Source organism: Eptatretus burgeri, chromosome 3 (assembly GCF_056783735.1).
Source record: "Eptatretus burgeri isolate ZD-2024b chromosome 3, Ebu_testis_v1, whole genome shotgun sequence".
NCBI classification, from domain to species: domain Eukaryota; kingdom Metazoa; phylum Chordata; class Myxini; order Myxiniformes; family Myxinidae; genus Eptatretus; species Eptatretus burgeri.
The window spans coordinates 22,322,159-22,347,748 of NC_140963.1; the positions used below are offsets into that span (position 1 = coordinate 22,322,159).

Here is a 25,590-nt window from a genome sequence, read left to right on the forward strand (position 1 = left end):
ATATTTGAAGTAATATTTGCTTACCCTGTCGGACTATTTAATTGATATTCTTTTTGACACCTTTTTGGCCTTTTTCAGGAGCCCGTTCCAAGGTTAGACCATCTTCTGAGAAAGCCCCTGTTCCACTTCCTGCAGCGAGCTCTCAACGATCGGGTGTGGCTCACACGTCAAAACCCAGCACAACCTGTTCACCTCCTCGGGTTGGTTTGGGTAAGTCTTCCAGTACATTGGATAGATTTATGCATATTCTCCCTCATTTTTAGCTCGCCTGTTCGAAGAACAGAGAGCTATAGCGATACCCCCCGGCATGAGCGTCAGTGTGAGCGTGCAAATGTTAAAGTTTTTGGTGCAAGTTATTTCCTTTCTAATGTTTTTATCTACCACACTATTTTTTTTACTGATTACAATATACAAATACATATATTGCTTTAAAATTATTTGCATCAGACTTCACTGCAATGCTTTATAAAAAATATTATTGGACTAGTCTTTTAAAAATGATAAATGGATAAACAGGCGAGCATTGGGTGGCTTAAAACCACTCTGGTTTTAAGTTGGTTTATTTTTACCTGCTCACACACTTTCATATTCAAACCTCCCAATTTAATATGCAGGTTTTTGTAATCAGCCATGTGTATATTATCTTTTCAAATGAAAGGTGTGAAGTAAAGGGTGGGAGGAGGAAGGTTGAATGAGAAAACAATTTAATGGAGAAAAGCATCAAAGTCCCCCACCCCTCCGTATTCTGTCATATCGTAACTCTTCCGCAAGCCTCGACTGTGTACAAGGTTAAATTGATTAAAAATAATTAAGTGGGCTGTCATTAATTGCCTTTAAATGTCAGGACATGGATTTGGTGTTTTTTTTTAACTTAATTTTTATATATACCAAACAGTTGAGCGTGAGTTGCCCCTCCCCCGAAAGTTTTTATTTTATTTTTCTTCCACCCTGCTTTTTATCCAACTTGCTTTGCACTTGCAACTGGAATGGCACTCGGTAGCGCATACCCCCACCGGGTTGGACAGTTTACGTTTCCCACTGATAGGCCGGATCTGGATCCGGACCTGAACCAAAATCTAATCGGCTTGTTCTTTCTTGTCACCTTCCCAACTCATCCACCACGTTTTTTTGTCCAGAACGTCATCATCTGTCCAGAAGTTTTTGAAATATCATGCCATATAGCATCTCTCAATGGTGAAGAATCGTTCAAAAAAAACTTTAAATTCTCTTATCCAGATCCAGATCTTCACCCAAATCAACTCAATTTGTCCTAGTCACACACCCAACTTGTACACCAAGTTTAGTCTGAATCTGCCCATAACCTTTTGAGATATTGTGCTCACAAATAAACACACAGGGGTGAAAACATAACCTCCATTCCAATTCGGTGGCATTTAAGATTAATTTCGAATTTGGATTTTGCATTTGCAACATTATTGACACGGCATCAAGGAAATATAACTAGCAGTGGCCAAAAAAAAAGAAAAAAAAGATGCCACTCTGTAATTGAATTGAGAATTCTGCTTTTTAAAAATTAATTTGTGAATCTGAAATGCTTTGCACATTTTCTGTCATCGTTTCACCTTGTCACGTGAACTACTTGCCATGTTGTGTCCACATTCTTGTCTTCAGGATGTTTCAACAATTATCTTGTGTGATTGTCATCCAAGAATTGGAGGCTCTACAGCTAAAGCCTGTTTTAAATTTGCTGTAAATCTTATACATTTAACCATAGTTGGGACCAAAGTGGTCCTCCTTGGATGAAGCTTTGGTCTTTATGAGTTTGTCGTTTTCTGCTAAAGCCGCCTGCCTAATTTTGGTTCTGCTTGCATATTGGGATCCCAGGCAATTGACAAATAGATCTGGCCAAGGCAGCACATGATTGGATAATTTTTATTTGGACTTGTACAACTGCTGAGTTGACAAGGCCAGGCTGTTGTCAATATGACAAAATGATTGGTCATTCTCTCGGGAGGTGGTGTGACGTCCCAAAATTTGACTTTTCTGAACTGCAAGTGTGAAAATCTGCTAAAAGGGTTTTTGTCACTGCCTTTATAATCCCATCTGCATAGAATGAGATAAGATTGTTTAAAATTATTTTTGCTCCACATGCATTCCAAGCTAAAGTATTGTTGTAATTTTCTGCCAACAAGTCGATGTGGAGTACAAGTCGTATTGGTTAATTTCCCCATTTTTCTTTCCTTCATTTGTAGATAAGTTGATTTGGAGTAAAGACAAAGCTAGATCAACAGCTGTAGTGAGCAAAACTGTCAGAATGGAGGTGTTAATTCATCCCTGACGCTCAACGCATCACTGCCTCCGGGACTTCCAGGGTTGTGAATATGAATGACCTGTTTTGTGCATGTTATTTGAAACTTGTTTAGTACCCATGCTTTGAATGGGAGGGAGCCTAAAAGCAAACGGACGATGCAGAAACGGCAAATGCCAAACCATGAACAAGTAAATTCCACATTTCTTTGACACCTTCAGTCGTACGTCAGGCATGGACAGCCGGTTCGTGAAGGACTTGGGCAAAAAACTTACTGCAGGTGACCCCAACAGAAGTGAGGTGGATAATATTTCTATGATTTCGTTGGCGAATCTTGCACATGCTAAATCCGCCGCGAATGTCACCAGTGGAAACCCTCACATAATTTCCTTATTTACTTTAAATTCAATCTCTATATTTTTTTTATTCCAAACAGCATCATTCCAATCACAAATTAACACTATACCATTAATGTAACAAAATACAAACACTCGTGCGGTTAATGAATATGGACACTGTTCTCATGCGACAACGAATACAGATGAATCTGCCAGCGAGAAAGTGTGGACAAAAAAACACTTCGTACGGATCGAAAATTAAAATCATAATTGCATTGAGAAATTTATGAAACCTCCCACCCACCTCAGAATGGATAAAAGCGGGGTCATTGGGGTGGAAAATCGAAATCACAATTGTTTTGAGGTATTTATGAAACCTCCCACCCACCTTAGGACATCTGCTGGGACCCCAAAATGCTCCACAGAAGGTTTGATGCGGCCAGCCCCAAAACTGAGAGAGTATTTCAGGGATGGAGAGATGGACAGACGCTCCTGCTTCATAATATAGATACCTTGTTGGACCACCTTTCGGACAATTTAGGGATGTTTTTATATATATATATATATATATATATATATATATATATATATATATATATATATATATGTATTTTTTTTTAACATGTATGTCTTCATATGGAGGTACAGTATTAAAACAAGCAACAGAATCGTTGTCAGTACTGGCTCATAACACGTCACATTTTGTCATCGTTCACAGCTCCTTCTTAAACATTAACATCTGACACTTATTGTAATATATATATATAAACACTCAAAGTTTGTCCACTGAGTTTTGCAGAAATGATTGACCACCTTGGTTGTCAGCAACGTATCCTTCGCTTTACGTCGGTCCCAAACACATTTCGCGCTGACACCGTATTTCCTGGGCGCAGCCATATTGCCTCCATTTCTCGGCAAACTTAACGTCCAATTTAAAAGCTGCCCTGAACTGCTTGCTTGACTTTATGGGAGGCATTTTGGATGACTTGGTGCAGATGGATGGATACATCTGATTAGGATTGAAAGGGATGGATCAAATGTAATTGGTGAGCACATGTTCATTATTGATTTGATCATTTTGCATGTGCCAGTGAGCGGATTAACGTTTTAATTGCTCATCAAATCGGCAAACATTCCAGCCAATCATTTCTGGAGTGTTTTTAAATTTAAAATTGTACAATTTATTTCAGAGATAGCCTGGTGTTGGCTTAGTGGTTAGGGTGGTGGCTTGGGATCCTCGGGTCCTGAGTTCGAGCCCTGCTGGCCACTGAATTAACACCAGGGGTTGACTCAGCCTGTCATCCTTCCGAGGTCGGCAAAATGAGTGCCAGTGTACTGGTCTCGATGTATGCCCCGGTTATAATAGGTGTACCATGTCCCTGTGTGTCTTTAGAGGTGACCAGGGTTGGTGTCAGGAAGGGTATCTGGCCATAAAAACACAATTGCCTCAAGAAGGGAACCATGATTGCATGGAGCTCGCAAAAAGCTAACCCCTGCTCAGCAGGGAAAAATGGCTGTAAAAACGCTGGGTTTAAAAAAAAAAAATTCTTTCAGAGAATGTCGCTTTGCAATTTTTTTTCTTCATTTTATAATTTCTTTAATTTTCGTTGAAATTTTATAATGAAATTTTATAATGGAAAATAATTTTTGTTGCACATACTTTTTTATTCATTTATTTTTAAGTAGAGACTGGAGATAATTTCTTAACAATGTCACATGTTGAATTAATCACTGCACCACAGTGTTCCGGTGTTGGAGAGTCTCCAACATCGTTGCATGTTGTCTCTTATTGCAAGTTTTAATATTTGCTCGTGTGCATGGAATGGCTGTTATCGCACAATTATGGAGAACGAGGATAATTTTTTGTTTTTATAAACAATTCCAGCTCAACAAATGCAGCTTAATTGCTTCTCGAGTCTCATCAAAAGCACTTCTTGGCTTAACTGGTGTTTTATTCTTGATCCGAACATCTCCACCCCTACGTTGCAGCATTCCCACCATGATAATGCATTAGAGTTGTGTTTTGTTATTTATATTTTGAAAAAAAATTTAAACCACCTTTATCATGTTACATATAAAATTGGAGATCAATTCGCTACTTTTAAAAATCGATCAACTTGTTCAAAGAAATTGTACGATCAATGAGCAATCTATTTCCTCCTTGTAATCTGATATTTTGGTGTTATGGAGACAGCGTATTAAAAACAGCTCTATGTGCATGCGTGTGTGCGTGCGTTTGAGTTAGTATCATTTGTACTATCCTTTAAAAATGTTGTCATGTTTTCAGCATAGCTGTTTCTGCTCAATAAATGAACAATTGCAAGGAATAGATCTATGAAAGAGCCAATTGTAGTTATGTTTATGCATACCTTTTAGCAGATGCATCCTTGTTGCAAACTCACTGGAAGGAGTGGTGGTGGAGCTCTGCTCGTTTTGATTTTTGGGACAATTTTGTATTTGATATATTTTTGAGATTTTAGAATTATATCTGTAATCATAATTTCGTTATTTTCCTGACGTGTAGTATGTATGTACAAAGATTTGAATTTGAGGTGTATTCTAAAAAGTTTTATTTTTATTTTTTTTATGCTGTCTGGTTCATCCCATGCAGCTTCTGGAACTCGAGTTCGGAAATATGAGCCCACATTGCTGAAGAAGGTTCCATCCTTGCCAGCAGATAGCAAGGCTGGGACCCAGGCTCCCATAGGTGCAAGTTCCGCTCGGCCCAAAGCTAAGGTGTCCAACAATGTTAGATGTCCGACTGGCAGCATGAAGACAAACACAGTATGATCACCAATTTAACCATCCACGCTCTGTTTGTTGCATTTCACCCCACCATCCAATCAGTTGAAACAGGAAGTGCTTTACATTGGTGCCTTCATTTTCACTGCCGCCATCCCTACCCCTCCCTCTCTGTTCCCTTATTCGATGTCGACCTTTCACGTGAACCGAAACATAATGACATGTATGTAAAGAATTCTGTGTAATGTGTATTTTCAGTGGCACATGCTAATCCATTATACATTGTGGTTATGAAATACTGCATTGAGTTTTGACTATGACAAATTCTTGCTGTTTGTCAGTTGCAAGAGACTGGCGATGGGGCCTCGGCTGACGTTAAATCAACCGTAAAGGATAAACCAGTTGGGAAGGTGAGTTTTTGTTCCTCGTCACACTTGTGGTTAAATCTTTTAATGGAGTATGAATAAAAGTGCAAGGAATGTTTTAACTTCCGTGAATTTCCATTGAAATTGCATAATTTTGTGTTTAATTGCGAGTTTACACCACAATAAATGAACAACCGACAAGTAAGGTTTATGACAGAAATGAACTGTGGAGTGGCTTCTGGTCCTGTCCTGTCCATGGTGTCAAAAGTACATGGAGAAAACGTAACCAAGAATCTTCATTGCGGTTTGCATGGGTGAAACTCTTCCATATGTGGATGGAAATCCGTATTTTTGTAACGACCCTTACGTAGGTTTCTGATATTCTGATTCGTTTCTTAAACCATTTCATCCAGATGGGGTGCAATGTCAACGCATCGTGACCATGTGATCGTGAATTACTCCCACGGTCGTTTACATGAGGTATTTTTGTAGAAGTTAGCCAGGTACAAAAACTTGCAAGCGCGTTACTGTGATCAGATGTCCGCCAGGCAGGAGAACGTCTGTCTTTGTCGGTGAATACAGAAACGGCGTCCATTGTTGGATTTTACCATTGCTGTTCCCTCCTGTATGAACTTCACCGAAAACGCTGACGTTCCGTCTTTACGTTGTCCAAAGTGAAGACGTGATTCTGCTGCAAAACCGGATGTCTGTTGGTCGTGATGAAGTTTGTGACCACATCGATGCGAGACCAATAAATCTTAACGAGCAACTTTGAGGCGGGAGGAGGCCTTGGCCCATCATGCCTACGCTGCATCACCACCACATTCAATAAATCCATCAGGCCGTCGACTCGGTTTCACTGGGGGGAGTGGGGATGAGAAAATTGCGTCAGGCACAGGTACTCGAGTACTACAAATGCAAATAAAGTCGATGTTTTGAAACATTTGTTTTATTACGGCTTGCTAATTTCCCTTATACACGTGGCAAGGTGTGTGTTTACTGACTCGTGGAAACATTAGGGGATATCATGGATGCATGACTCCCTCTCTCCCTTAACACACTTGTATTGAAAGTCCTGGAAAGGTGCTGCATGTGGTATTCAGTATTCACTACTTTTACGATAACAATGCTATGCTGTACTAACTAACTAACTGAAAATAATCTTCCCAGCAATGGATGTTCAGGTGAAACAATAAAATATTACCCCCTCGTCAAATTTTGATATTCGGGGAATGTGCCACCCAACCCCACCTAGTAAGGAGTCGTTTTGCTCGTTGCTTTCTTTTTTTCGAAAGTTCTGCAGTTTCAACCATGGGTTTAGCTTTGTAGCTAGCTGCTCGTCTTCCTACCCTCGCCCCTCCAACTCCTTCAATTTGTAGTGGCTGCAGCAGATTTGGTTATGGACATCCATTTCGACAATTCAATCTCTTTGCTATGATTTCCTTGATTATCTCAATTCTGTATTTTTGTAATATTGGCTTCGTCATTGTGCTTATCCAGAAGCCAAACTGAACTCTCAGCCACTTTGTCATATATTGCTCCATTGCCTTTGTGGCTCAACTCTTAAATGTGGAAGCCAATCCCACGAGGTGTTTCTTGTCCATAGATCACACTCCCCAGGAAGGTTGAAGTTTCCACGACACGTTCCAAACCAACCTCCAAGGACAAGCCAACGAGAAGTGCAATGCCTGTATGTATTTTTCAACCCATTGCTTTTTATAATTTTGAATTCATTTTATCTGCTGGTGATTTGTAAATATCCCGTCCCCTCCTCCCTCCTCCATTTTTGTGTAGATGCCACGGGTTGCACCCGTCAGAGCACCGCAAGGCAGCCTACAGACCAGGACCACTCGGATTGCTTCTGCCAAGACGACCTGTAACCTCAACTCTAGTGGGGTAATTTGTTTTCTTTAATTTCCCCTGTGGCATTTGATGGTGAAAAATTATGAATTAAAGGATAATTTTGTTGTTGACATGCTCAAGGTTTCAGTCACATGGCATGTTCAATTCCCCCTCTTATTTTTGCCTTTGGCCATGTCCAAGGCATTGGTGAACAGAGAACGTTGGTCTTTATGAAAGGGATGTGACCATTATCCCCTTTCTGAAGCCGAGTCAGCCTTGATTCTTGGTCTTGTCTGCAATAAAATGGTTAAGGACCCCTTTTGTATCGAAGGCCTGAAAAGGTTGTTTCCATTATCATATGGTGTTCTGAAACATGTGACCATGCTTCTCCATTGCTTAGGTCTTTATCTCTTGAGTTGTTTTAATTTGTATCTCTTGAGTACGAGACGGTATTGTTTATACCTGAACTATCCTGTCATGCTGCTGTTCATGATCCAAATTGTATCGGTTGTAATGGGCTCCATGACCGGCTTCGCTGACCTCTGAATAGAGAGCGGGGGAGAAAATGGCTATAAAATTTGAGCATGGTATTGACAAGTGTACATACACTGTCATGGAAATTGCAATAAAAAATGAGGGGGGACATGTTAGATGAGGACTTCAATGTGTTGAATGCATTTCATTTTAAAAGATGATCCAATGTGTGTGCCCTGTTGCTTTCTCAAATACGGTTGTCCAGGTACCACTTCCAGGCAAGAAGTCCGAGCCTGGAAAGGTCCGATCGAAGAGCAGCATGCCCCTTCACAAAACAGGTGCAGAAGTTTGAACCCTACATTCTCACAACACCTCGTATGTCTTTCATAGTTAACAAGCCAAGTTCGACCTGTGGTTTCACAAGGTTGGTGAGCACTTGAAAGGTAATCAAATTGAAGGGGATTTTAAAGGAAAGGTGGAATGAAATAAATGCTGTCCAACTTGACATTGACACATAAAACTGTGGAATAACTTTGGTTTATAGCCTGGCGTTGGCTTCGTGGTTATGATGGTGGCTTGGGATCCTTGGGTCTTGAGTTTGAGCCCCCGTTGGTTACTGAATTACCACCACGAGGTTGACTCAGCCTGTGATCCTTCCGAGGTTGGCAAAATGAGTACCAGTGTACTGGTAATAGGGGCACTGCATCGGCGGCATAGCTGTGCCCCTAACCAATGACACAACTCGCAGCCAAAAAGGCTGTACACGATGGGAACTTTGGTTTTAATGATAACATATCCACTTGACTGATGCATCAACAACTGCAAGCATTTGGTTATGCTCCTGTATTCATTGGTACCATTTCATGGTGATTGTGTGCTTTTACTATTTTGAAATACCTGTTCATTGATTATAATCGATGTGAATCTGATTGTGGAGGACGTATGCTTCAAAATTTGCAGTGTGTTATTCTGCCTTTCAAGTAGGTCTCTTCAATAGCCTCACTCTACCTCCGTCATGGTGCTGTTTCCCCTTTTTATATGCCCGATATATATATATATATATATATATATATATATATATATATATATATATATATATATATATATATATATATATATATATATATATATATATATATATATATATATATCTATATATATATATATATATATATATATATATATATATATATATCTATATATATATCTATATATATATCTATATCTATATCTATATATATATATATCTATATATATATATATATATATATATATATATATATATCTATATATATATCTATATATATATCTATATATATATATATATATATATATATATATATATATATATATATATATATATATATATATATATATATATATATATATATATATATATATATATATATATATATCTGGGCATATTATGTGATACCGGTCGTCCGTCCATCCGTTTTGTCCGTTCCTGTCCGCACTCTAACTCCCAAAGTTTTCAACTTTCACGTTTCATATTTGGTACATAGGTACAGACTGTGGAGACGGTGTGTCGACACGTACGTTCGTCATCTAAAGTGGTTGCCATGGCAACCAGGATGCTGTTATCCATGTAGTAGCACAATTCTGTATATACCTTCTTGTTTTTCGGCGTATATTGTGCTCACTTGAGCTCTTGTTTAATTTTGGAATAACTTTGAAAAATATACTGTGTAAAATGAGGTTTTGGCTTGATCTTTGTTAGATTATACAAGTTCGCCCTCAGCAATATATGTAATTGTGAGATTCATTCATAGACTTGGTTTGAGGTTGGCACTCGATGCAAATTGGTTCAGTTTGTGTGTGTCTGTCTGTCCACAAACGGCAGTTTTATGATCAGGGAACAACTTTATTTCAATTGAATGTTGTATTTTTGAACACGAATCGGAAAAACGAACCTACGGTTTAACAGCACTTTGGCTCTGAATCTGAACCCGATGACACACACACACAGAGGAGTGAGATAATTATTTTTACTCCTCTGCCTGTCTGGCAATCAAACAAATTTGAAAAGTCTTCCAAACAGGAAACTTATTTTTAAGGACTTCATAAAGGACACAACCAACAACAAATGTAAAGTGTTAAATAAGGTGGAGTAAAAGATGCTGCATCAATGGCGGTAAAATAACGAAAAAAATTTATGCCTCTGTTGACGAATTTGCCGGAGACATTATTTTTTTCTGGTTGTATATGCGTACGTCTGTCCATGCTAATTTTCTGTTTTCTCTGCAACCGCTTATCCGATTGACATTAAATTTTCACCCCAAGTATTGTTGCGAAAATGGCCCTTACTGTGTTATTAAATAGAGGATTAGCCCAGATCCCCCCTTAAATGCATGTTTAGCCAGGTTGTTCGGTAATTGGACGTTACATGTGTGTCAGGAGGTGTAGCAGGCTGTTCATTGTTCGTACAGTGGTGGTGTACTGGGAGGGGCCTTGCTTCTTTTGCTTTCCCCTCTACGAACTAGCCCCGCCCAGCGCTCTAAGAGTGTCGGTCGGCGAGACGCGTCGGCAGCCAATTGGTGGAGGGCAGCTGCAATCTCGAGCGATGGACCAATCACGGGTCCCCGGGGAGTGTCGAGAGCAAGCGCCGGGAAGGCAAGAGAGTAACTGCCTGAGTGTCGAGTCGCGATCTGCTGTGTAAGGGACGGCTGTGTCTGTCTGCAATCTGCTTGGTGAAAGAGGCAAGAGGAACTGCAAGAGGTCAGTCTGCCTTCTGCTGGATGAGAGGCTGCTGGTGTCGAGTCTGCCTTCTGCTGGATGACAAACGGCTGGTGGGAGTCTGCGATGGGCTGTAAAAAGAAACTGGCTGCTTGGTGAGTCTGGGATCGGCTTTCGTGAGAAGAGCGAGCCCCAGGAAGGCAGGAGGAACTGCATGAGGGGATTCGGCGATCGACTTTTATTAAGAGGTCCTCGACAGGTTCATCCGGAGTCCAGTGATGGAGCCTCTGACTGTCCCTACCGACTGTACGGCTCGACACGTCTTGTAATCCCATCGATCCACCTGCGGAGCCCAACACCCTGATTTGGCCTCATCTGATGAACAGACCAGGCCTGGATTTGTGTGCTGGACATTGTGAAAAGCCAGCTGGAGCACACTGTGGATCTTTTACTCTTGTGCCGTCGACCTTACGGGGGCTGAACGCGCTGAGGCTGCGTGCGTGGGCGGTGCGACGAAAGGACGACGGCCTCTTGCCACGCGGCGTGCTCGAGCCTGGTGCTCGAATATGTTAACGTCGGCTTGTCACGAGCCGCATTCGTGCCTTCAACACTTTCCTTTCGTCCATGAAGCATCACCAAGTACTCTGTGTCTTGTCTGCATGTCTTGTCTGCATGTTGTCTAAGGTTTATCTCGCTAGGGTTCCCTTCGAAACCCGTAATCCGTAGCTCCCTATTTAAGAGTGGGTTATAGAATAAATATAACATTGTAGTGAATGCTTTGCTTGTGTTTTGTTCCCCAATGTGTCCCCAATAAATCTTGCTGATTCATATGAAAGTTGCCGCTTTGAGTTTATTCGTGCTGCGCCGAGGAACAATTCGCTCTATTTGTATTTAAAACCAAAATGGTTACGGACTGGCAGACTTCGCTCGGTCTCTGACAAACCCAGTCTGTAACCGGGGTCTATTTCCCCAACTGGCAAGGCACAGTTGTATTTTGGTATCGTGATCTGAAGCGCGTAACCCGAGACCTGTGCCGAGCCGGCCGGCGTTATAACCCTGGAGACGGCGGTGCTGTTAAGTGACACCAAATCTTCATATCAACATTTGGCTGTCAAGAGTAGGGTGCGAATCCTGCCACCACAGAATCCTTTACAGTATGACTTCGGTACTTTTGTGGAATGTTTTGATGATAATTAAGACCTCATAGGTCACATGGTTTGCACCTTTTTTCTTTTTTTTTTGAAGCATAAACCTTGAAAAATCTTCTCCAGAACGGCTCGACAGATCACTGGGAAATTTCACACACACGTTCCCCAAGGCTTGGGGATACCAGGGTGTTCGTGAATAATTCATTGGTCACGTGGTATGGCAGCCATATTTGATTGAACGAAAATCTTTTTAAAAAAAAATTTCTTGCACCGCTTCATCAATCGACGTAAAAAGTCGCAATTATGATCCAGTCGTCACGGGGGAATATATATGTTTTGAATTTCAACCTGATCAGACTCATGGTCTGGCAGCCAAAATTATTTAATATTCTGCATCTGGGTTCAGGGATTTACATCAAACTTGGTACAAGTTTGTATAATGTGGGTGGATGTATATCGGGTGATGTTGATCAGTGCCCTTCTAGTTTTTTCTCCAACCTTGAAAATCCTCATTTTATTTCTATTTAATTATATACTTGAACACTGTAGAACACAAATCGCCTTCTTATCTCTTTCAAAACTTTTCTGTTTAGCAGTACTCGGACAAAATATTATGGCATTTTACATCATGACAACCAATCAAATTTGCCACTCGTAGACCCTGCCCATGTCCTTGTTTCTCAAGACTGCATTTGTTAAGGTGTACTATGAATTCTAGTTTGTTGTTGGAATTGTTCTAGTACATTTTGAACACCCTCAACCCTGTTTCCCCAACCAAATCACCAGTTTACCCTCCCCTCACCCCAAATCTCACCTCCTTCCAAACTTTGAGTTTTTCTTCCTGTGAAAAGTTTGCTTATTAATCCATCTTATCTGCACAATTCACACACCCCCCTTTTTATCTCTCATTCCGACTTACACCCCTTACCTTACCTACCTGTATGCCTGGTGTTGGCTTAATGGTTAGGGTGGCGGGCTTTGGATCCGAGGGTTCTGAGTTCAAATCCTGCTCAGCCGTTGAATTAATACCAGGTGGGGTTAACTCGGCCTGCAATCCTTCCGAGGTCGGCAAAATGAGTGCCAGCGTGCTGGTATACTGTGTCGGAGTGGCGACCCGTCCACGATTATGCCCAATAGCCAAGGAGACTGCTTAAGCAGCAGCAACGCTCTGAACAGAGTATGGTCCCAATCTCCTCCTCCTCCTTACCTACCTGTCCAAGTCACCCTCAATTTTATCCTTCAACCCTGCTGTTGGTGTTTGTACACTACCCCCCCCCCCACCCCACCTTTTGTATAATATGACCTGTGACCTGCTGTTGGTCCACCCCTCCCCCCACACTGGTACTTTTGTATAATATGACCTGTGACCTGATCCGTTCTATGTACTGGCTCTGACATGAGCCTTGACCTTGTGTACAAATTTGGTTCTTTGCAAACCCATGCTTTTCCTCGACACATTCCATTGTGGTTACAGGCTAGTAGCCATACAAGTTAATTGCTTGTCTGTTGCTTTTATCGTTTTTAGAGCTCCATCCTGCCTTGTGCAATATATTGTGTGCAATGCTTTATTGATTCATCCTCCACTTATATAATCTATAGTTTGTAACATTATTAAAAAATGCTTATTTTAATAACTGGCTTGTATCTTACTAACATTAATTATGGCACACAAAGCAACTTCAGATTGGCGAAGCTATCTCTCTGTCTCTGTCTTTCTCACTGTCTGTGTCTCTTCTCTTTCCTTCTGTCTGTCTCTCGACTCTACTGTACTCTACTCCTCCTACTCCTACACTCTATACTCTACCCTCTCTCTACTCTACCCTCTCTTTTGACCTTACCCTCTCTCTTGACTCTACCCTCTCTCTACTCTACCCTTTCTCTCTACTCTACCATCTGTCTACTCTACCCTCTCTCTCGACTCTTCCCTCTATCTCTCTACTCCACCCTTTCTCTCTACTCTATCCTCTCTCTACTCTACCGTCTCTCTCTACCTTACCCTCTCTTTCTACCTTACCATCTCTCTCTACTCTACCCTCTCTCTCAACTCTTCCCTCTCTCTCTTTTTCTACTCTTCCCTCTCTCCCTACTCTTCCCTCCCTCTCTCTACTCTTCCCTCTCTCTCTACTCTACCCTCTGTCTTTACTCTACTCTCTCTACTCTTCCCTCTCTCTCTCTCTACTCTTCCCTCTCTCTCTCTACTCTTCCCTCTCTCTCTACTCTTCCCTCTCTACTCTTCCCTCTCTCTCTCTCTACTCTTCCCTCTCTACTCTTCCCTCTCTCTCTCTCTCTACTCTTCCCTCTCTCTCTACTCTTCCCTCTCTCTCTACTCTTCCCTCTCTCTCTACTCTTCCCTCTCTCTCTACTCTTCCCTCTCTCTCTACTCTTCCCTCTCTCTCTCTACTCTTCCCTCTCTCTCTCTACTCTTCCCTCTCTCTCTCTCTACTCTTCCCTCTCTCTCTCTCTACTCTTCCCTCTCTCTCTCTACTCTTCCCTCTCTCTCTACTCTTCCCTCTCTCTCTACTCTTCCCTCTCTCTCTACTCTTCCCTCTCTCTCTACTCTTCCCTCTCTCTACTCTTCCCTCTCTCTCTACTCTTCCCTCTCTCTCTACTCTTCCCTCTCTCTCTACTCTTCCCTCTCTCTCTCTTCTCTTCCCTCTCTCTCTCTACTCTTCCCTCTCTCTCTCTACTTTTCCCTCTCTCTCTCTACTCTTCCCTCTCTCTCTACTCTTCCCTCTCTCTCTACTCTTCCCTCTCTCTCTACTCTTCCCTCTCTCTCTTCTCTTCCCTCTCTCTCTACTCTACCCTCTCTCTCTACTCTACCCTACCCTCTCTCTCTACTCTACCCTACCCTCTCTCTCTCTCTCTCTCTCTCTCTACTCTTCCCTCTCTCTCTACCCTCTCTCTACTCTACCCTCTCTCTCTACTCTTCCCTCTCTCTCCACTCTACACTCTCTCTCTCTACTCTTCCCTCTCTCTACTCTACCCTCTCTCTCTACTCTACCCCCTCTCTCTCTCTCTCTACTCTACCCCCCCTCTCTCTCTACTCTACCCTCTCGCTCTCTCTCTACTCTACTCTACCCTCTCGCTCTCTCTCTACTCTACTCTACCCTCTCGCTCTCTCTCTACTCTACTCTACCCTCTCTCTCTACTCTACTCTACTCTCTCACTCTTACCATTGGTATGTCCTCTGAGTGGGAATGTTCATGAAGATTCCTCGTTCTGTAAACCGCTCATATTTGCAAGACTATTCTAAATCTGGAAATGACCGGAAATCTCTCGCATCCTCGTGATCTTTCTCCGCAGGTTAATGACTACCTGTGTTACCCTTTTACACAAATCAACTTTTGCAACATACATCTAATCTCCACAAACATGACACTATTGTTTGTGATAACCGATTTGAGAGACATACTAAGCATTATCCTCGCATTGTACCGATACACCGCTGACTATAAGGGCACTCGGTAGAGCTCATATCTCCGCCAGGCTGATTAGTTTACGTGTTGTAACCCATTGATATGTCGGATCTGGATTCGGACCTGAACTAAAATTTTAATCGGCGTGTTCTTCACACTTTAACCAACTCATCGACAAAGTTTCGTCCGAATCCGTCCATTACTTTTTGATATATGCTATATGGTGTTTTACCCCTATCACTCGATGGTGAAGAATCACTGAAAAATTCTCACATCCAGATCTGGATTGGGATATTTACAAAAATGCAACAATTTTGTCCTTGTCACATTGCCAAGCTCTCTGCAAAATTTCATCCAAATCCATGCACAAGTTTTTGAGATATTTTGTTCACAAACAAACAAACAAACAAACAAACGGGTGAACACATAACCTTCGTCCACCTTCGGTGGCGAAGGTAAATATACATGTAAAGAACATTGCAGACACCTTTGATCCTTCTGGCAGACAGAAAGAGTGGCTCAGTGTGCATGTAAGAAAAAGCTGTGAATGAATGCTTTGTGTGGTGGACGCGCTGGATGATGAATGATTACACAGCCCGGACACTCATGTATTCGTTTTTATGTGTGTGCACCTGAAGGCCCCAGGGACATTATGTTTTCAGGTCCGTCCGTCCGTGTTGGCGTCCTTATGTGCATGTGTGTGCGTAACAGACTTTTGTTACCTCAACTTGTGCCAAGTTTGGTTGAAATCCCTTCTGTGCTTCACAAGTCTGGACTGCGATACAAAGATGAACTGATTAAATTTTGGGTTCAACAGGTCAAAGGTCACGTCCCCTTTGAAAGTCGATTTGCAGATCATAACTCGAGTTGGTAGCAGGAGGGCATTTTCATTGACTCATTCTCATCAAATTCTATTTTTGAAGTTTTTTTTTTTTTAAATCTATTTTGTTCATGCTTATCCCAGAGGAGGGTGTATATAATAGTGTGTTAACAAAAGTACATATTGTCATTCTATACTTGCTCCTTTGAAGAAAGCTTTATAAAGGAGAAGGTGTGAGAGGTGGTATAATTTATTATTTCACTTTTAACATTTTTGTGATTTGTTCGCTAGATGTTGGGACGGCAAGGCCCAGCGTGACGAAAATTCAGGCCGAGAGCACCTCGTCTCCTCCAGAACTTCCAAAGCAGGCGGAAAAGCCAACATGTACTCAACCCCCAGAAAACATCGCATGTACAGTAGAAAGTGATGTCACATCACCCCGTGAGAAGGACGAGGCACAAACCACGAAGGCTGATGAAGAAAATCCAGAAGCGGTGATTGTGCAAGGGGAGGTGCGTGGTTTCCTGCCTCTCACACTTGTTTTCTCAGCTTGTTTTTTAAATGCCTCCACAACTCAAGGCCAGAGGCGTTGTTTTTTGGTTTTCCGTCCACATGTTTTTGTAGTTTTATTTATTTATTTATTGTTATGCCTCCGCCAACGAAGTCGCTGGCTGATTATGTTTTTGTGTTGTCCGTCCATGATACCTTAAGAACGGCTGAAGGGATCGAAGTCGAACTTGATGCGAATGTGTATTATGATGCAAAGATGAACTGATTAGATTTTGAAGTCAGGAGGTCAAAGGTCAGAGGTCATGTTTGGTAAAAAATTCTGTTACCACGCGAACTCGTGAACCAGCGATTGGAGATTGTCCAAACTTGATACAAGTGTTATAATGATGTAAAGATGAACCGATTAGATTGAGGCATCATGAGTTCAGAGGTCATGTCCGATAAAGATGTAATACTTGAGAACAGCTGAATGGATTTAAATCAAATTTGGTACAAGTATCTATAATGATTTAATCATGTGGGCGGAAGCATATCGGTCGACGTCGCAGAGTGCCATTCTAGTTGTTTTTGTTACTACGATAACTTGAGCCACTGGGGGGATTTCCACCAAACTTGGTGCAAGTATGGACTGCAAAACAAAGTTGAACTGATTCAATTTTGGGTTCAGCAGGTCAAAGGTCTTGACTGTATACCAAAAAAAGGTCAAGTGCCCTTTGCAAATGTGGTCTCACTCAGTAATTTATTTCCATATGCAAATAGAACCCATCACTTCACTGACGGGGGGTATTAAGGAGTGAGGCTGAGAGAGGAGGGAGTGGAGAGGGGGGAAGGGAGAGAGAAGACGTGGGAAGAGTGAGGAAGGGGGGGAAGTGGGTAGAGCCATGCTTCACCAAATGTTGCTAGACAGACAGACAGACAGATCCAGAAAAAAATAAATGGAGAGCAAGGTGAGGGGTGGAGGTGGGGTTAGTAAAGAGATTGATATGTTGTGCTTAATGACCGAACACACACACACACACACACACACACACACACACACACACACACACACACACACACACACACACACACACACACACACACACACATACAATCTCATGTCAGAACAGCCGTACACACGATGACACAACGGAGTTTATAATGTAATCCGCTGGCACATCTGCAAAAACTTTGATGTCAGTTCCAGAAAAATTGTGGGAAAATGAACCAAAAGTAATCACCGAAAGCGTGGAAGTACCTACCGCTCACAAACAAACTAATGACCCCATCGAGCGTGAAAATCGAAAACAAAGCGTTGTGACCACATATCATACTTGGGTGCAAAACAGAGAAGAAGGCATTGCTTATTGAGGTGTTAATCACAGTGATTTTTGCCTAAACGATGCATAAATCAAGAAAGTGACCAAACACCAAGACCTCAAGAATGAAGTGAGAAGATCCTGGAAGCTGAAGAATGCCAAAGTTGTACCAGTGATAGCTAGACCGACAGGAATGATGACAAAGAACCTCACAGAGATATTAAACATAGGGGCAATACCCCTGGGCATTCACCGGGTCGTGGCTGGATAAGATAATCAGGTAACCATTGGTAGGCATGGATGACCCACAAAATATATAATGGAGAAGAAAGTAAATACCTCCTGGATTTATTTTTTGGTTCACGAGTCAGTAAGTGACCACTATATTCGTTATTGTTGTGTGTGTGTGTCTGTCTGTCTGTCTGTCACGAGCATAGCACCTGCATAGCACCCAATGGCACCTGCATAGCCCCACGGAGCTCGATTTTTTTTTTTTTTTTTTTCATTTTCCTCACAAGGTCACGAACTTAGAAAATTGCGAATTTTGACATAAAAATCATACGACCGCCCAAACTTTGAGAGCTGGGATGACAATATTTTTTATGCATAATCTTGAGGTCATTCCCCACATTAAGTCTTGAAACCATTTTGCTCGATCTCGAACACCTTGCCCGTGGCGCCCCCTTCAACTTTGTTTTTACGCTGATTTCATCAAAGTATGGATAATCCGATGAGTGCGAAATGCCATATAGCCTCTATGACGTTATATTGTTCCTGGAATGTTCCAGAGGAAGTTTTGCACCAAAGGTCATAATCCTTGACCTTTGACTTTTAAAGGTCACAAAGGTCAAATTTTCAAAGTTGTGGGAATCAAATCCGGTTTTCGACCTTCGACGAACTAACTCCAATAAGCTATAGTACGTATCCTGTTTCCTTATTTTATTGTCCACAACATTGTTTTGTGACCTTTAAATGTTATGCAAAGGTCAAATTTTGAAAGTTGTTGAACGAAACCGGGTTTTTGACATTTTGCAGCTAATAACCTGTCACTCGTACCACATCATGTTGATCATTTTTATAACTTGGTCAAACATTATCACATTGTCTCATCCTTGACTTTTGAAACAAGTAACATCGTCAAATACCGCTCGTGAACCATTGTCGTCTTCAGACTTGTTATTTTTTATTTTGTAATGCCATGAACAAACCTTTCGTACATCTTGGGTGATAAAGGTTGTGGTCAAGTTTCATCAAAATTGTGTGTGTGGCTTCAGAAAAGAAAGCAAATACATGTTTTCGGGGAGCAACCTCCCTGCCGAACCCCTTCAGCCTCAATTTTTTTAAGTCATGAACAAACTTTGGTACATCACAGGTGGTGAAGATGGTGGTCAAGTTTCATTGGAATTGTATGTCTAATTTTGGAGAGGAAAGCAAATACATATTTTGGGGGGAAACCCCCCTTATATATCCCCTTAGAGCAGATTTTTCTAATGTCATGAACAAACTTTGGTGGGTCATGGGTGATGAAGGTTGTCATGAAGTTTCATCAGAATTGTTTGAGAAGAAAGCAAATACCTCTTTGGGGAGGTAACCCACAACCCCCCCCCTCCGTAAACTCCCTCTGAAGACCCCTTCAGACCTTTTTTTTGCCATCACGGGTGATGAAGGTTGTCGTCAAATTTCATTGAAATTGTATGCGTAGTTTTTGAGAAGAAGTTGCAAGTATTTGTGGACGGACAGACAACGCGCCATCCCATAAGCTCCCTGGAAATACTTTACAGATGAGCTAAAAACATCCCTGGGAATATTATAACAAATGAACTACATTTGGAAGCTGTCCGGGGCTGAGCGACGATGCTGAAGAGCCCTCGGCACAAAACTTCACAGCTTGGTCCATGAATCGTAAGCCCTCACTGAAATGAAGGTGGATACTTTGATCCCACCCGAGGAGGACTCCATTCTACATTCTGAAATCCCATACGTGTACGTGCACACACACACACACACACACACACACACACACACACACACACACACACACACACACACACACACACTGAGACCTGGTAGATCTCCACTTCACCTCCTGATGAACCCCACCTATATGTGGAGACAGAAGGCAACAACAGCAACTCCCACATACAGAATGTGTATATACACACGCACGTACTCGTGCTTGGCCGATATTGGCAATTTCTCAGGAATCGACAGGTTGGAGTCGGTTTGCTGACTGCAGTACTATGCTGTATGCAAATCAAATACAATGTTACATTTATATTAACGTTTCAGAGAGATGTTCACAAACGCTATACTTGATAAACAGTTGCATGTGACTGGTGGAAAAAAAAAACTTAGCTCGGTAATTAAGAAAACACGTGAATTCGGCAAACGGCTTGGAAATCAGGCATCTTTCTATTATTTCCGAGTTTGTGGTTTCGTGTCGCGCTATCTTCGACTTTGTTCTGCGCTCGAGTAACGTGATATTCGGCTTACATTATCTCAAAGACCATATGAGGTGCATGGTACAAAAAAAGAAAATAAAATGGTTCTGAAACAGTGAAATCGTATTCCACTTACTGCATTAAAGTAAAATTACTACTGATACTCTGCATCAGTTCCTTTCTCAAACACACCCACCCCAACATGTCGCGCAGAGCGCGGGTTATGCTAGTTATGAAATATATTTTGCTGTGAAACTCACAAAGAGAAACCATATAACCTTTGTAAAGCAAATCCGATAACCAAATGTTTTAGAAACAGGTGTGAGGACAAAGGAAAAACTGATAGAACCTTCATAAGATACGGGATGAAACTTTGCCACCACAGCACCTGTAGCAGGCATGGCATGTCCACACACCCGCGGAGAGTCCGTACAGATCCAAATCTACCCATTTGGACCACGTCCGTGTGTGCTGTATATGTACCTCTACCTTGTGGTAACTGTCGACTGTACATCCCGATCAGGACACGAACTGTACTATACAGCTCAGTAAAGTGACTTAAGCACTCAAACGCCTGGCTTGGCAAGCGATTACCAATTGCCGTAAATACAACGATGTCTGAATTTAACAAATCAACACGTTCTTTTTGGAGTCAGAACTGCTGATACTTTCAAATCTGGAGCTTACGTTTATTTATTGTTAAGAAATCGGTGTGGCCTGTTCCAAATAAAAGCATGGTTGAGCAGGCCAAAAAACATGGCGGCTTCATTCCCCAGTGAGGTTACCCAGGAAACGCCTGCAGACCCCAGACAGCAAGATGGCCGAGGATCGGCTGATTAAGGATATAATTAAATAAAGCCGTTAATTATCTTCAAAAGGGGTGTATTAATTAACCCAAACACCCATTTTTCACTCTTGCACTTCCTTGGAGTTTTCTTCATACACATGCAGGCAAAGTTTCAGATTGATAGGTGTTATGGAGCACGCGCGCGCGCACACACACACACACACACACACACACACACACACACACACACACACACACACACACACACACACACACACACACACACACACACACACACACACACACACACACACACACACACACACACACACACACACACAGCCTTTTATTAGTATAGATGCATGAAAGGAAAGAAAGTGGGGTGGATGTGGTGTGAAGTGTTAACTTGAAAAGGGGGAATAGAAAAAGAAGATGAATTGTTAATTTTGAATCATCCAGTGAAGCATCAGCAACACAACATTAAATGTAGGGACAAGTGTTGATGGAAGGTGAAACTGCATTGGAAAGCATTTACTGTGTCTCTTAAAGTCGGGGGTGGGAGGAGAGTCCTCTGCAGCCGTATTTGGTGATGGGATTTAGCTTAATTGAGAAAAACCACAATGTAAAGGGTGGGGTGGGGGTGGGGCAGTTGTTGAGAGAAGAGGTCAGAGAAGCTTGGAGGAAGGGGATACAGAAAGAGATACGAACTATCACAGGAACTGGTGGGGTTTCACCGCTTCATGCTGCCCCTAAAAACTATTTGGATGAGAATTTCTTCTCAAGCCTTGCTCAGTGTTGTCATGATCTGGAGCAAGCAGTGTGATGGGTAATCCCCTCATATTGCCAAGTACTTCAGATTATTATTCATTTTCCTCTCCTTTAAAGTGTTGTCATCTGCTCGATGAGCTTGTCAGATAAGAAACACAAGGGTTGTCTCCTTATGTTCTGTATAAATTCTTGTACGAAGTGATGTTTGGTTGGTTCTCTGATATCGGCTCCAAGTGTTTCTCTATTATGGTCCCAGTATTCGAATCCGCCTGCACCAGCTCATGAGCACCGATATATTATTGGTGCCCATTTGCCACCAGTGGTGCCGTTCTCAAAGCTCAAGCGCAGTTGTGGGATGTGAAACGTGATGTAAAAGGAAGATGTGCAAATTGAAAGAGGCACGACCAAAACTGATGAGGACTCCATTTCCACCATTTCTCTCGAAACATTTGCTCCAAGGTAGATTGTTCCACCCTGAATGAAAGTTATCAATGATATAGCTGTATTTTTACCGATGATCTAAAAAGTGACGTGGCAATTCTCCTCGGTCAAAGCCTCACTTCTGGAAGATCAGAAACCGAATCCTTGATGCTTCTGCCTTCAACTGTCATACCTTTATTCTCGAGCGTTTTCACAACTTGCAAGACTGATGAAGTAGCCAGAATACATCGCTGAAGTACCAGATTGGAACATCGCAAAATCGCCGAAACAATTTGTGTACTTCGCTTCGCACATAAATAAATCTACTGCACTGTGGATTGGCGAGGTGGCATTGTAAAAGTGTTACCCAAGAAGTGAAATTAGATGTCATTTGTCAAATGTTTTCTGGTGAAAGTTCCCTTGATGTTGCCGGGTTAAGTTTACCTCCGATATATAAATATGCTGACGTTCATTGAAAGAAGAATAAGCCTTACCGCAAACTTTGACTGTCTCTGGAAGAGGTGTATTTTTTTTGAATGTCTGCTAATTATTATTATTATTTTTTAATACGCTCTGTACTTGAATATAACTGTCATTAATTAAAAATGGTAATATCATTGGTAAAAAGTGAAATACAATACTTGAAGTGACAATGTTCAGAATGTATCACCCCTTGTTCCATGAATTCTTGAGAAAAATTGCTTTGATTTTTTTTTTTCTTCGTCATGTCGATATTTGTCGCAATTCATGAAAACATCCCCGACGTAAACTGGGGCGTTGCAGTAATTAAATTTGAAAACGTTTAAATGCCCCCAGTTCAAACCTGTTTTTGCATTGTAAAATAATTTTATACTGTTGTCGCCCAAAATCCACGGACCCCAGGTATCTGTCCGGTCATAAAGTGTCTTGCTTCTACATTCGCGTATTTGCATTTATTAATTTATTTCGTTAATTTAATTGTACACTTCAGGACTGGTCTTCTATATCCACCACCGCTGATATTAATTCAGCCTGGGAATTGTCCCACAGAAGCCTGCTCTCATGCACAGATTCATCACATCTCAGCTTCAATGATTTTACCCATCTGACCACTCTTGGTACTCTGAATCTTGTGGTTGAGGCAGTTGCTTTAAAACAACTTGCATTCTCCTCCTACAAGGCAAATCCGACCGAAGGTAACCTCAGATCATTCCACAAAGCCCGCAACGTGCGTGTGTGTGTGTGTGTGTGTGTGTGTGTGTGTGTGTGTGTGTGTGTGTGTGTGTGTGTGTGTGTGTGTGTGTGTGTGTGTGCGTGCGTGCGTGCGTGCGTGCGTGCGTGCGTGCGTGCGTGCGTGCGTGCGTGCGTGCGTGCGTGCGTGCGTGCGTGCGTGCGTGCGCGCGCTCGGGAAAGCCAGAAAACAGAATCTGTACAATCTCATGAAATGAACTTTCAAACTTGTCTCCCTTCTCTGAAACCAGATGGCACCTTGTCAAGTCAGTCTCTGGTGCATGCTTCCCTTCCATCACTTCCCTCATTTCAAATGGCACCACAGCTGACTCTGCTCGTGAGAAGGCTGAATGCCTCAATTCTGTGTTTGCCTCAAAGTCTCATGTCCCAAACCCCTCCCTCTCTGTACCCATCCTTCCCAGCCAGACTCAACTGCTCCTGAATTCTGTTTTTTTGCACCTGAAATGGTGGAAAAGTTTCTGGCAACCCTCAACTCTGACTCTACAACTGGATTGGACGGCATCAGCTCGTGTGTCCTAAAATCTTGCTTTGCTGCTCTTGCACTTCATCTTTCTGCCCTTTTCAGCCTATCATTTACCATCGGTCATCTTCCATCTGCTTAGAAATCAGCCGCAATCGCAGCATTACATAAAAAGGTGCAAAAACAGATCCCCTTAACTACAGACCAATTCACTTGCTTCCAATCAGCAAGGTCATGAAATCGATCATTCCAGTCGACATAAAATCATTACTTTTTTCCAACAGCCTCATCTCAGATCATCATTTCGGATTGAGACCTGGTCACTCTATCTTGGACCTGCTGCTTCTACTCTCCCAACAATGGAGGCCCTCAATATCAGACATGAGATCAGGGCCGTCTCTCTGTACATATCTCGAGCTTTTGATTCAGTCTGGCATCCTGCCTTGCTCTCCAAACTGTCTGCTTATGGAATCCAAGGCCAACTCCACTCTTGGATTGCTGACTTTCTCCACTCTCATGGACAATGTGTGGCTCTCAATGGAACCCTTTTATCTCCTCTCCCTGTCAAGGCTTGAGTACCTCAAGGCGGTGTTCTCGGCCCCATATTATTCCTAATCTTCATCAATGATCTTACTGACTCTCTGGAAAATCCTCTTTATCTCTTTGCTGATGACTCCACCCTCTGCTATGACATCTCTTATCCTTTTGACAGTCAGCAGCTTCTTCCCTTTCATCAGACCTTGACAAAATCTCAAACTTGTCAAACACAATTTTGCTTCTGTATTCATATTGTCCACCGTTTAGTGTTCTCCCATACTCTTCATCGTTACCTGCATCTATTGTTTGGCTGTCGTCTCTCTCTCTCTCTCTCTCTCTCTCTCTCTCTCTCGCGCTCTCTCTCTCTCTCTCTCTCTCTCTCTCGCTCTCTCGCTCTCTCGCTCTCTCGCTCTCTCGCTCTCTCGCTCTCTCGCTCTCTCGCTCTCTCGCTCTCTCTCTCTCGCGCCTCTCTCTCTCTCGCGCCTCTCTCTCTCTCGCGCCTCTCTCTCTCTCGCGCCTCTCTCTCTCTCGCGCCTCTCTCTCTCTCGCGCCTCTCTCTCTCTCGCGCCTCTCTCTCTCTCGCGCCTCTCTCTCTCTCGCGCCTCTCTCTCTCTCGCGCCTCTCTCTCTCTCGCGCCTCTCTCTCTCTCTCGCGCCTCTCTCTCTCTCGCGCCTCTCTCTCTCTCGCGCCTCTCTCTCTCTCGCGCCTCTCTCTCTCTCGCGCCTCTCTCTCTCTCGCGCCTCTCTCTCTCTCGCGCCTCTCTCTCTCTCGCCTCTCTCTCTCTCGCGCCTCTCTCTCTCTCGCGCCTCTCTCTCTCTCGCGCCTCTCTCTCTCTCGCGCCTCTCTCTCTCTCGCGCCTCTCTCTCTCTCGCGCCTCTCTCTCTCTCGCGCCTCTCTCTCTCTCGCCCCTCTCTCTCTCTCGCGCCTCTCTCTCTCTCGCTCCTCTCTCGCGCCTCTCTCGCTCCTCTCTCTCGCCTCTCTCTCGCCTCTCTCTCGCCTCTCTCTCGCCTCTCTCTCGCGCCTCTCTCTCT

At 42.6% G+C, this 25,590-nt stretch overlaps 1 protein-coding gene across 14 annotated transcripts in view; it reads left to right on the top strand.

Annotated features, from left to right (window-relative positions):
- LOC147029528 (uncharacterized) overlaps positions 1-25,590 on the top strand; it is a 195,320-nt gene that overhangs the window by 166,566 nt on the left and 3,164 nt on the right. For 13 of the 14 annotated variants that reach the window (XM_085872647.1, XM_085872638.1, XM_085872637.1 and 10 more), the window contains 7 exons: positions 79-210; positions 5,219-5,391; positions 5,691-5,759; positions 7,321-7,404; positions 7,509-7,610; positions 8,296-8,368; positions 16,400-16,620. In XM_085872647.1, the coding sequence (XP_085728773.1) occupies positions 79-210; positions 5,219-5,391; positions 5,691-5,759; positions 7,321-7,404; positions 7,509-7,610; positions 8,296-8,368; positions 16,400-16,620 (854 nt within the window). The remainder of the gene's footprint in view (positions 1-78; positions 211-5,218; positions 5,392-5,690; positions 5,760-7,320; positions 7,405-7,508; positions 7,611-8,295; positions 8,369-16,399; positions 16,621-25,590) is intronic. The other variant, XM_085872636.1, reaches the window with a different exon arrangement.